Source organism: Geotrypetes seraphini, chromosome 14 (assembly GCF_902459505.1).
Source record: "Geotrypetes seraphini chromosome 14, aGeoSer1.1, whole genome shotgun sequence".
Classification (NCBI taxonomy): domain Eukaryota; kingdom Metazoa; phylum Chordata; class Amphibia; order Gymnophiona; family Dermophiidae; genus Geotrypetes; species Geotrypetes seraphini.
In genome coordinates, this window is record NC_047097.1 from 71,591,899 (window position 1) to 71,604,227 (window position 12,329).

The 12,329-nt window shown below is 42.9% G+C and overlaps 1 protein-coding gene across 4 annotated transcripts in view; it reads left to right on the forward strand.

Annotated features, from left to right (window-relative positions):
- Positions 1–12,057, forward strand: part of CERS3 (ceramide synthase 3) — an 80,847-nt gene extending 68,790 nt beyond the window's left edge. For 3 of the 4 annotated variants that reach the window (XM_033920224.1, XM_033920223.1, XM_033920222.1), the window contains 3 exons: positions 603–709; positions 887–1,040; positions 7,432–7,705. In XM_033920224.1, the coding sequence (XP_033776115.1) occupies positions 603–709; positions 887–1,040; positions 7,432–7,560 (390 nt within the window). In that variant the 3' untranslated portion in view covers positions 7,561–7,705. Of the gene's footprint in view, positions 1–602; positions 710–886; positions 1,041–7,431 lie in introns of all 4 variants that reach the window. The other variant, XM_033920225.1, reaches the window with a different exon arrangement.
- The last annotated feature ends 272 nt before the right edge of the window (positions 12,058–12,329 follow it).

Here is a 12,329-nt window from a genome sequence, read left to right on the forward strand (position 1 = left end):
CGTATTGTCATTTGCGAAAGAGACTTAATTGTTAGGTTTGAGCCCAGAAGTCTGTTTTCACAATACAGAGATTGCTGCTGCTTTTAAATCGGGAGGTGGGTCAAAAACATGAAAACAAAGGTAAAATTTGGCTCTTGGATTGCCAGTCGCAAAAGTCAGCTTGGCCAACTGGAGAAGATGGAATGTCTAGAGTAATGTGCGTGTGTATGCAGACAGGTATGAAGAGGAGGCATGTCAAATCTCAGGTTGTGCATGTATGAAATATCAAGCGGAAGGGTGTGTGAGGCAGCCTGTAAGGGGAGGTCATATGCGTTCGTGTGCGAGATCATGTATACGTGTCTATGTGAGCATGTATGAAATCACATATGTGTCTGTGTGAGTACATGTAGCATTCTGCAAGCAGAGGCTGTGGGTTCGTGTGTGCAGATGCATGATATCACATAAAGGACTGGACTTGTTTGATGCTTGACAGATTTTGTTTCCTTGGTCTGGATTTTGAGATTGCAGAGTGCTTTGCACCCGATGATAGGGGTGTAGAGACAAATGGCCTTTTCGCTGCCCCTATCCTGGTTGACAGTATCTACATTTTCTTTTGTATGTAGGCAGCTAAAATGAGTAACTACGCCCGCTGGAAGCGGTCCTGCGATGTCTTGTTCCTGGTTTTCGCCTTGGTCTTTACAATCACCAGACTTATCATTTTCCCCTTTTGGTGAGTAAAATGGATGTCTTCATCTAAGCTAGTCCCGTGCTGCCCCTTGCCTGGTTGCAGCTTTGCTGGAAGTTCATCAGAGCTGCTTGTGTCAGGGCTGCATGAGCAAATTTGATTGATTCAAAGAAAACAGTATGACCACCTGATGGCTCTTTTTCTCTTTTGGTCTTTCCTTAGGATTATCTACGCAACAGTGGTTTATCCGCTAGACATCTGTACCCCATTCTTTCTCTATTACTTTTTCAATATGATCATGTTCACCCTACAGCTATTGCATATATATTGGAGTTGCCTCATTTTTAGAATGATGAAGAAGGTGTTCTCGGGAAATGTAAGTAAATCCTGACCTCCCTTGGGCTCTCTGCACTGGTGACGGGACAAAAGCGCGCCGACAATCGAGCACAGACAATTTGGGGCAAGACACCAGCGCGCCGCAGGAAAACTTTTAAAGAGCTCCAACGGGGGGGTACTTCATACTGTTCACGCTGACGTTGGGGGGGGAGTGTGGGGGGGGGTGGAACCCCCCACATTATAGAGAAAACTGAACTTTTCCTGAAAAAATCAGAAAAAGTTCAGTTTTCTCTATAATGGAGGGTTCCAACTCCTCAAACTCCCCCTCTCCAACGGCAGCGCGAACAGTATGAAGTAAAGTGGGGGGGTTCCCCACTCACACCCCGCTTCGGAGCTCTTTAAAAGTAAGTTTTCCCGCGGCGTGCTGGTGTCTCGTTCACAAATGACTGAACCCTCTGCATTAAATTCTAGGAATGTTAATTTTAGTCTTGTGCACCTCTTGGGTCCTTGTTTGGTACAGGTGGGTGTAGTAAGTACAATAAATAAATAATAAAATCTCAGCAGGGCTTATCAGCAATCAAGCATTTAAGGATTAGTTAAGCAATGTGGAGCAGAAGGGTGTGTACAGAGCAACTCGGGGTGTGTGCAGGGCTGGAGTGAGTAATTATTGAACTGTGCTGTGAGCTGCAGAGTAATGATGCCTCCAAGCAACACTCAGAAAATGTGGACATCTCTTCCTCCCGGCATAGGTTTTCTGTATTCAATTACTTTTCTATGAATTAGTTTTCATTCTTTATGTTCAAGGTGTTTTCTTGTGCTGATTGACCCTGCCGTGGACCGGGATTGTCCACACTGCAAAAATTGGAGAAATGCAGTGGCAACTATAGCTGCAGTTCTGTGTTAACCTTTACAAAACTGGCAGTGGAAAGATTTTAATGGAATACCCCAATTAGAGAATTCTGATCTAACAATAATCATCCAGAGGAATGTGGAGACTGCTGCCACATAAACCCCAATAGTGGAACCACCTGAAAGATAAAAAAGTGGAGAAAAAAAGACTTCAGTCGGATCTGCACTCCACTGATATAGCAACGCTAAAAAATAGCAAGTGCAGCTTAATCACCAGTCAAAAAACTCCATTGTGTATCAATCACGTGTTGCAGACAGTCACCCATTACCGGAAAGTTCAAGAAAGTGATAGACCATCATGTTCTTCATAGACTACTTTAGCCAATAAAACAACATAGAGGAGACAATTGGCTAGTCCCCCCTCCCCCAATCAGGAACTCGATAGGAAGAACACAATAGGATATAAATAAACCAAGGGCTGAAGCCTAGAAAACTAGACTCTGAGGAAAATAGGAAGATGGCAGATAAAGGCTAAATGGCCCATCCTCCAGACTGCCCATCCTCAGTAACCATTATCTCTTCCTCTAAGAGATCCCACATGACTATCCCAGGCTTTCTTGAAATCAGACACGATACACATACAGACTGTACTTTTAATAAAGCCTGCATCTTGAACATCATCTTCTCCACAGCGTTTTTGTTTTCGCTGGTCCCAAACAAACAAATATTTTTGTGTTCCCCATTTGCCAGCATCTGGGAAGGGTTGAGGCAGCCACCTAGAGCCCCGGAGTTATTTTCTTTTTGTGAAGGTAAGTGAGAGTTTACAGAGCGCTGTCTCTGTGTATCTTATGTCGGTGGACAATCTGTTCTGTGGAGACAAGCAGGGGAAATGCAGGCGCACTTGTTGGTGAAACATAGAAACATGATGGTACATAAAGGCCAAATGACCCATCTAGTCTGCCCATCTGCAGTAACCATTATCTCTTTTTCTCTCTGAGAGATCCCATGTGCCTATCCCAGGCCCTCTTGAATTCAGACACAGTCTCTGTTTCCACCACCTCTTCCAGGAGACTGTTCCACGCATCTACCACCCTCTCTGTAAAAAAGTATCACCTCTCAACTTCAACCTATGCCCTCTCATTGCAGAGCTTCCTTTCAAATGAAAGAGACTTGACACATGCGCATTTACATTACATAGGTATTTAAATGTCTCTATCATATCTCCCCTCTCCCGCCTTTCCTTCAAAGTATACAGATTGAGATTTGAGATCTTTAAGTCTGTCCCCATACACCTTATGATGAAGACCACTTGAAGCCTTCCTCTGGACCATTTTAGTAGCCTTCCTCTGGATCGATTCCTTCCTTTTTATATCTTTTTGAAGGTGCGGCCTCCAGAATTATACACAATATTTTATGTGGAATCTATTTTTTTTTTTTCAATAATAAAATCCAAACAACAAATTACAATCAACCGTGAAGTGACAACAGAATAGAATCATAATACAAAGCAAACAGACCCAACACTCCAGCCCCCCGTGTACACAATATTCTAATTGAGGTTTCACCAAAGTCTTATACAGGGGCATCAGTACCTCCTTTTTCCTACTGGCCATACCTCTTTCTATGCACACTAGCTTTCATTGTCACCTTTTCATCACATACAGTCACACCCAAGTCCCGCTCTTCTGTCGTGCACATAAGTTCTTTACCCATTCTCTCAGGTTTTTGCAGCCCAAATGCATGACCTTGCATTTCTTAGTATTAAATTTTAGCTGCTAAATTTCAAACCATTCTTCAAACTTTGCTAGATCTTTCTTCATGTTGTTCACACCATCCGGCAGATTTTGGTATCATCCGCAAAGAGGCAAATCTTACCCGACAACCCTTCAGCAATATCCTGTGTGGCGGTACTCTGCCCTAGCATAAAATCTGCTTTATTATTTGGGATCTAGCTAGGTGTTTGGAACCTGGGTTGGCCATTGTTGGAAACTGGATATTGGGCTTGATGGAGAATTAGAAGTCCTTGAGCATGCGCAGATGCATGCTCAAGGCAGGCAGGCAGAAGCCGGAAGATCTTCTAGGCATACGATTTGTGCCTGCGCTAGACGGTGGGGGGGAGGGGGTATGTTTAAGTTGTTCGGGCGGGGGGCTGGTTCATGCGGGGGGGGTGCCGGATGGAGCAAGGGGGCCTTTGCGAGCGGGGGGAGCGATGCCGGTTATCGGGGATGGGGGGAAACTCGCTTTGATAAACGAGCATTTTGAATTACAAGCATGCTCTTGGAACGGATTATGCTGGTAATCCAAGGTACCACTGTATAATGTTGACATTAGAAGTACTGTTTAAGACTTAAGAATAACCTTACTGGGTCAGACTAATGGTCCATCAAGCCCAGTAGCCCATTCTCACGGTGGCCAATCCAGGTCACTAGTACCTGGCCAAAACCCAAGGAGTAGCAACATTCCAGAACCCCAAAGAGTAACAAAAGATTCTAGAACCCCCAAAGAGTATCAAGATTCCAGGCATAATCTCAAAGAAGAGCAACATTCCAGAACCCCAAGGAGTAGCAACATTCCAGAACCCCAAGGAGTAGCAACATTCCAGAACCCCAAGGAATAACAAAAGATTCTAGAACCCCAAAGAGTCTCAAGATTCCAGGCAGAATATCAAAGAATAGCAAGATTCCAGATCCCCAAAGAGTAGCAAAATTCCATGCTACCGATCCAGGGCAAGCAGTGGCTTCCCCCATGTCTTTCTCAATAACAGACTATGGACTTTTCCTCCAGGAAATTGTCTAAACCTTTCTTAAAACCAGCTACGCTATCTACTCTTACCACAACCTCTGGCAAATGCGTTCCAGAGGTTAATTATTCTCTGAGTGAAAAAAAATGTCCTCATATTGGTATTAAAATTAATTCCCTGTAACTTCATTGAGTGTTCCCGTTAGCTGAGGAAATGATGTTCATTGAAGTTGATCAAACTAATGATTGTTAGTGGAGTGTATTGTCAAAGAGAATAATGTTTAGTTTCTTTTAAAATCTGAGATAATAGGGTTCTGCTTTGATGGTTATTGGGAGGCTGTTCCAGGTCTTTGTGCCGATGTAGGTGATAAGTGTGTTAAGTATACGCTTGTGTTTAATTCCTTAAGGTGATGGAAGGATAAAAAGAAGTTTCTTGATGTTTCTGGTCGAAGTGGACCAAGAGTTGAGGAAAAGGTTTATGAGAGGTTCAGCTGAGCTTGTGTATAATGGTCTTTTATTTATTTTACTAGTTTTTTAGCCCGTTACATTAATGGGTGCTAGAATAGATGTGTAGACTTAGGCATTTCTTTCTTTCTTTTTCTTTCTTTCTCTTTCTTTCTTTCTGTCTCTCTCCCTGCCCCCTTTCTTTCTTTCTGTCTGTTTATCTTTCTTTCTGTCTATTTCCCTGGGTCCCTGTCTGTCTTTCTTTCTGTCGCTCTCCCTTCCCCCTGTCTGTCCTTCTTTCTTTGCGGCGGGGAAGGGGGGTGGGCGGGGAAAGGGGGGTCTTGCCTGGCCTGGGCCGGTCGAATCCCAGGCCTGCTCTCCTTCCCCTAAGTCCCGGCCCCTCACTCCGCACCATCTAGCGCATGTGCACTCTTGCCGCCACATCCCGACAGATCAGGGATCAGGGAACATGCAGCGAGAGTGCACATGCGCGCGTAGCATTTTATTATTATAGATATATAGATATAGATAGATAGATATAAAATTGCTAAAGAGAGATGTAGCATTAAAAAAACCTCACAAACAGCTATGGCTACTAAAAAGATGTTCAAAATATGCTCTCAGCCAAACTCCATCATATATTGTAATAAAATCATACCAAAATATAATTCGGTTCACGGCAGTAATCGAGGGAAACTCACAGCTCGATAAATAAGTGTAATTCTGTAGGGAGCTAAATCAGATGACAGCCCTGGAGAGCCATCAATGAATAGGTTGCTCCAGAGTGAAATAGCCAGACCCGAGGTTTGTAGAGCTTTGTGCTGAACTTCCGTTGGCAGCAGGCAAAGATGTGCCCACCGTACGCTCTCGGCTCCTGCACCCCTACAGAATAGAGGTCTGCCCCTTCTCCTTCCCTCCCACCACCAAGATTTCTGCCCGTCAATGGGTCATTTGTGTCCGTTTCCTCCTCCAACTCAAGTAAAGTCTCTCAGAGGAGCTTTGGGAGAAGCTAAGCGTTTCTATTCGCAGGGGAACCGCTCAAGGCCCTGCAAAACAATCCAGTGAATTTCCTGCAGTTTACCCCTGCTGTTCAGAAAATTTTTTACTCTGGAATAAAAAAAAAAAAAAAAGACCCGCAGGTGACAATTCTTAGTTTTTGCATGCCCCTAGACATTCTTGAGTTTAGCGTCTGCCCTCCACCGACAGCCGCCACGTACTGCAGGCGCCTCAAGCCGCTGCGGTCTGTATGCGCCGACAGCCGCGGCGGCACCTCAAGCTGCCTTAGCGCTGTCACGCCAACCCGCCGCCGAGCTGTCTTTCCTTCTCTGCCGGCAGGGACCGCCAGGGCCTCGGTGCGGCGGAGAAGGGGGTTTTTGCCTAGCCGGGGCCAGCCGAATCCCGGGCCGGCTCTCCTTTGCCGGCCCCCCACTCCACTATCTAGCTCATGCGCACTCATGCCGCCACATCCTGACGGATTCAGGGAACACGCGGCGCGAGTGCGCATTTGCGCTTAGCGTTTTATTATTATAGATTAGGCTTGATATAACGCCACTCACGGAATCATATTGAAGCCATTTACAAGGCACTGGAGATGGCTAAATAAGAGAGAAAGGGATTGAGACTTGTATGCTGCCTTTTTTTGGGGGGGAGGGGGGGAAGTTATACAACCATACTCAAAGCAGTTTTGTATACAGTTACTTCAAGCATTTTTCCAATCTGTCTAATGCACCTGGGGCAGTGGAGAAACACAGCAATACAACTAATCTTCAGACTGAAAAAATATGATTCCAAATCACTCTCCTTCAGCAGCCTTCACTGGCTGCCCATCTCTGCACCCATTAACTTCAAAATGTCATGCATAATGTATCACGTCTGATATCTTCTCTCAGTCCATGGGAAATAGGTAGTCGGGGGGGGGGGGGGGAGGTGGGGTTTGAGCAGAAAACTGCTTGTGGAGAATCATATGTTAGGCAGAGACTTTATGGCATAGCTATATCTACTTAGCCTCAAGTTGGAATTCTTTTAGACGCTCCATGACTCCAGCTTTAGATTCTTGAGTTCTTTTATGAACATGTGTGCATGTGCTAACACTGCTATAATTGTATATGTTTATGCTGTCTCCCAGAACGATCCTGTCTCAGAAAAGTCATGTCTAGCAAGTTACCTCTTTTATTATGTTTACTCTTGTTCGCTGGAAGAACTATGAGACGTTTGTGTTTTAAAGATTATGTATGTTGAATTGTGAGCCGCTTTGGCTAAAAGCGGAATATAAATAAAATAACTGGTTTTAGTTCTTATCCCTTGTTGTAAGGAATGGGTTCCCTTTCCCATGAAGCTGCCAGGACATGTCATATTGCTGGAGACCAAGTGCTTTTTAATTTTTGTCTTCCTTTGTACAGATGTCCGGTGATGACCGAAGTGACAAGGAGGAGGATGACCTGTCTGAGGAAGAGGACGAAGAACCATGCCTCAAAAATGGCTCTGGGGCAAACATGTGCCGGATTGTGAACGGACAGCATGACCGTTAACCCCCACACCCACACTGTGGCCTTAAACAATGCAAACAAGCTGCCATTAACACACCGTGCCTGCCTTGAGTGATCGAGCACCTGAGGGCCAAGAATCCCAGGGAAACGTTTGCTTCACCTGACAAAATTGTTACTTCCCCTGCCCCCCCCCCCCCAAAGCTACCTGGTACCTATAACGTCTCTTCAGTATCCGTGAGTACACAGAGATAAGTAAGGGGGGGAAGTATGGGAGAGCATCTCTGCACACTTCTGCAGTAAGCTCTCAGGACACTGCTCCTGGTTTTTCACCTCTGTGGTGGGATACTTCTCTCCCCTCTTCTGCCTTGCTATTATCCTAACCAGTATTTAAGACCTCTTTCTTCTCCAGGGCCTAATCATCTTATCTTGTCTTTGTCCCTGTGCCATTACTGAGGTACCAGATTGAAAGCATTTTCTAAAACCACCTTGCCACCTGCTTAAAACACCCTGCACTACAGGGTGGTAGGAGAATGGTGGATACTACAAACTAAAGTCTAATATATATATATATATTTTTTTTTAATTACTCTCCCCCCCACACACACACACATATACACACACTTTTAAATATAACCAACATGATGTAAGAGAATGGACTGAGACTCTAGTGTTATATGTAGAAACAGAAATTCTGATTGCAGGAAAGCACTAAAGGGCCCACCTATTTCTTTTTCCGGGGGGTGGGGGGGTCTGCACAGTTTCCCTCCCTTACTACAGGGTGGATCACTCTGTTCCTCAACAACAGATCTTCTATATATACCCACTGAAAATCTTTCTTGAAACCTCTGACAAGGAGAATGAATGTTTCCTCCCTGAAACAACTGAACATTTTATTTCAAACAAATTCTACATGTCTTCAGCGCTGACCTTATGTTGTATGTACCATGCATTTTAATACACACACATGTAACATTTTTAAGGAACTTGTAGGTGTGAAGCAGGGATCTGCTTGGTCTGTTCTTCCTGGTCATGAGATAAGAATAAGGATCCACTATCCCTCATGACTTGTACAGGAGCAGTGGTCCAGACATCAGGCAATTCAGTCTGATGCCATTGTCATTTTGGATGTACAGAAGAGAAACAGCAGTCCCTTGGGGAGGAATCTGTATCCTGGAGCCCAATGCTGTTCTTTTGTGCCTTCTTCCAGGTTCTCTAATTGTGCACACCTTCTTTTATGAGGAATATGGGTATGCCTTAAGACTCTATGGCAGACTGTGTTTTGCCGTTACTGCAGTGCATGACAAATTTGCCTGGGCAGGCAGGGTTACCAAATAACGTGACTACAGTTCTATGATATGCCATGCTAAAACCAGGCTTGGTATAGTGGGATGGATTGATTTAAATTGCCATGCCAAAAGCCTTTCTTGTAATCCATTGTTTTTTTCATTTGTTTAGAAATAAAAAATGCTTATGGGTTGATATCTAATAATACACAATATATACAACTAGACACAAGTCTTTACACTAGATTTTTAGCATCCTCTTGACTAGATACTTTTTAGAACAGATTATAGGTTGAATATTTTCAATTTAGTCAAACAACACAATTGATAGTGGAATATTATCTAGTAGACAAATTATTTTGGAATTGCATCTAGATGCCCTAGTAGTACCTGAAATATAATTACACGCAAAAAGACATTTTAAATGTATTTATTTCTTTTTTAATCAAATAAATCTTTAGATGTCTTGTTTGTATTTCTGTCTGTGCACCTATTTTGAGTCAAACTTGGCACTGAGTGAGCAGAACATAAGCGCCAAGGATGCCAAATGCAATACAAATGACCCCTCTGTGGATGCACTGAAGGTGATTGCTCAATATTGGGGATGCAGAGCACCCACAGTACAGAGGAGTGGCTTAGAACTGCTGCCTTAAGAGCCAGAGTTTGTGGGTTCAGTCCTAGAGCTTATGACCCTGGGCAAATCACTTAATTCTCCATTGCTCTTCGTACCATAGTTAGATTGTGAGTCTGCTGGTACAGATAGGGAACATACTTAGGATATATGCAGTATAAATAAATTTATTGGGCAGAACACAATTTCTCTATTAACTGCAGGGTAGAGTCATAAAGAGCTATAATGTGAATCCTGAGCCGAGCAGAGGGAGAAGCTAAGATAGAGGATTATAAGAACAAGGTTAGGGCTCACTGTTTTAGGCAGGACCACAGCTTGGTGTATGAGAATGGAGGTCACTCCTGGTGCTGGCAATAATTTGATGTGTCATATCCATCATACCCATTAATGGGTCCTTGAGAAGATCATAGTCAGATTCTGGTGTGAAGCCACTCCCGGTGTTTTCAGTAATTTGATGTCATCCATCAAACCTATAACTGGGTCCCTGACAAAGATCAAAGTCAAATTCTGCTGTAGCCTATTCAGAAGATGTCAGTCTTCTCTGATCCTTCAAATTGGAGACAGCCTTTATTTTTGTCATACTCTCATGGACTAGATGTATCGCTTTATTTAAAGTTTCAATAGTTGATCGTGTTATTGGGCCTAAATATTTTATGTGAAATGCAGATTTTATTTCAAACAGTTTACTTTTTATTTTTTAAAGAGAGAAAAAAGCTTGAATTATAAGAAATAAGGTTTGTTTGTTTTTTGTGGATTTTTGTCCCACTGTCTTGGAGGACTTAGCGGCACTTAGTAACATAAAGTATGGATGTTGAGGACAGTGCAGTCTGTGTATCCTCTGTGCCAAATTTGTATTGAAGCTATAACATAAAGGTCTGCATTTATAAAATCATACGATACGTTGGAAATCATTGTATAAACTCTTATAAATATATATTAGAAGCAGTTTTTGAATGGACATAAAAGATCACTTGTTAGCACGGCTGACCCAATGGTTAGAACTCATTGGCCAATCGCACTAAAGTACTATGGCCCTTTTCTATAAGTTACCCCCATTATAAGAAACTTGGGTAGCCTCAAATAAATGTACAGTATTTATTCTAGTAAGTCACTTTGTTCTAAAGCAGATCCTGCCTGCTCAAGAAGGGACCAGCACAGGAGAACTCTTGGCCACGGGAACATGGAGGGTGGAGCCAGAAAAGCAGTGTGCGCCCTACGGAGGTTGGCATCTTGTTATCTTCTCTCTCTTGTTTCTTTATTCTAAGGAGACCACTAGATTTTTTTTTTCCTCTGCACTGAGCTAAAGAAGGGTAGTTGTAATTGGAGTGTTTACATTCCAAGCTTCCTGGGCAGGATTTCCTCTTGCCAGGATGGCTCGTGATGCATTTAGCATGATATACCACACAAGGCCTCTGTGTGTGTGGCTCTGCCATACCTGCTGGGCTCAGAAACAAGCTTAAGTAGTCCTGGTATGTGCCCAAAACATCCTAGAAAAACTGATCATAGCCAATAACTTAAAAAAGAAAATGATTTTTTGTGGAAAGAATTCCAGTCTTGCCTGCACATCCCAGTTGCAGCTTCTCTCATTTGCATTTTTACTGGTTCAACCATATCCAGGACAGCACCCTAGGTGTGTTTCGATGTGGATCACACCTGGGATCTTCACTGCTTACTATGCTTAGAATAGTTCTACCACTTGTGGTCACCACCTCCTAATCTACTCATCTGGTTATTTCCATTGCTTACTCTGATGTTTGAAGCGTCCGTCACCTGGGATTAATGCTTCTGACCATATGTGCGGATAATGTGGCCTTTACTTATATGGCTCCCTTCTCCTCAGTATTGTCTGCCACCTATCCCTGTATTCCCCTCAAACTCTGTGTTGGGATCAGTGGGCCTGGAGCCAGGGCACAATCCCCTGAGAATGGTTTTACTATGTCCTTCTGAGCTCACTCATGGTTGGGGAAAAATGAGAGGACAAAAATATGTAGCAGACAAGAATACTTAAAAAAGACAGGCTGCCATTAGTGGATAACTGTTTTATTAATTCTTTCCTCGACCCACACATGGAGTGTCATTCTTTTAACTTCTAAACTTGTGCCAGCGTCATCAAAGTTCACACAAGTTTGAACTTTGAACTGCTGCTTCTTTAACCTGGCCAGCCCTTTTTCTGCTGAAAACAATTCCTTAAAAACACCTAAAAATGTGGCAGAGTTCATCTTGTTTACTAAAGTATTTTTTATTGTTTTGTACATTTTTGAGACACAAAGCTGTGGTTTGTTTTTGTGTGAGAATAACCTTTGTTGTGCCTTCTTGTAACCTTTAGATGCCAAAGGCTTAAGTCAAATGTATGTATGTATGCTGTCATATACCATAGGTAACAATTTTCTTTGTAGATGTGAGGAAAGCTTATTAATTTTCAAGTATTCTTCCAGTTATATTGTATGTAGAAGACATTACCTGCAAAATGCAATGTATGATTTCATGTTTCTTGTTTTTATACTAATAAAACAAGGTCTTTGCTTTGGGAACTACACTACTGGATATAAACTTGAGAAGAAAATGCCATATGATTTTATTGTTAACTACTTGAGATCTGCGCATAATAAAACTAAGAGAAATTTGTTTGTTGCTTGTGAATAATCATTTTTGGCTTTGTGATTATGCAAAAGCATTACAACTTAGCCCTTCAAAAACACATATGCGGGGGGGGGGAGGGGGTTGATGTTGACACCAGGGTTTCAGCTCAAGGACAGGTGTTTACAGAGTTTCAAGAGAGAGGTGAAGGAACTTGGTATTCACAAATGAGAGCTAGACAGCCCTAAAGAATTTAATTTTTTATTTATGAATAAGGAAACATCACAATACAGAAATCCAAGTAAATGCAACAGAAAGAT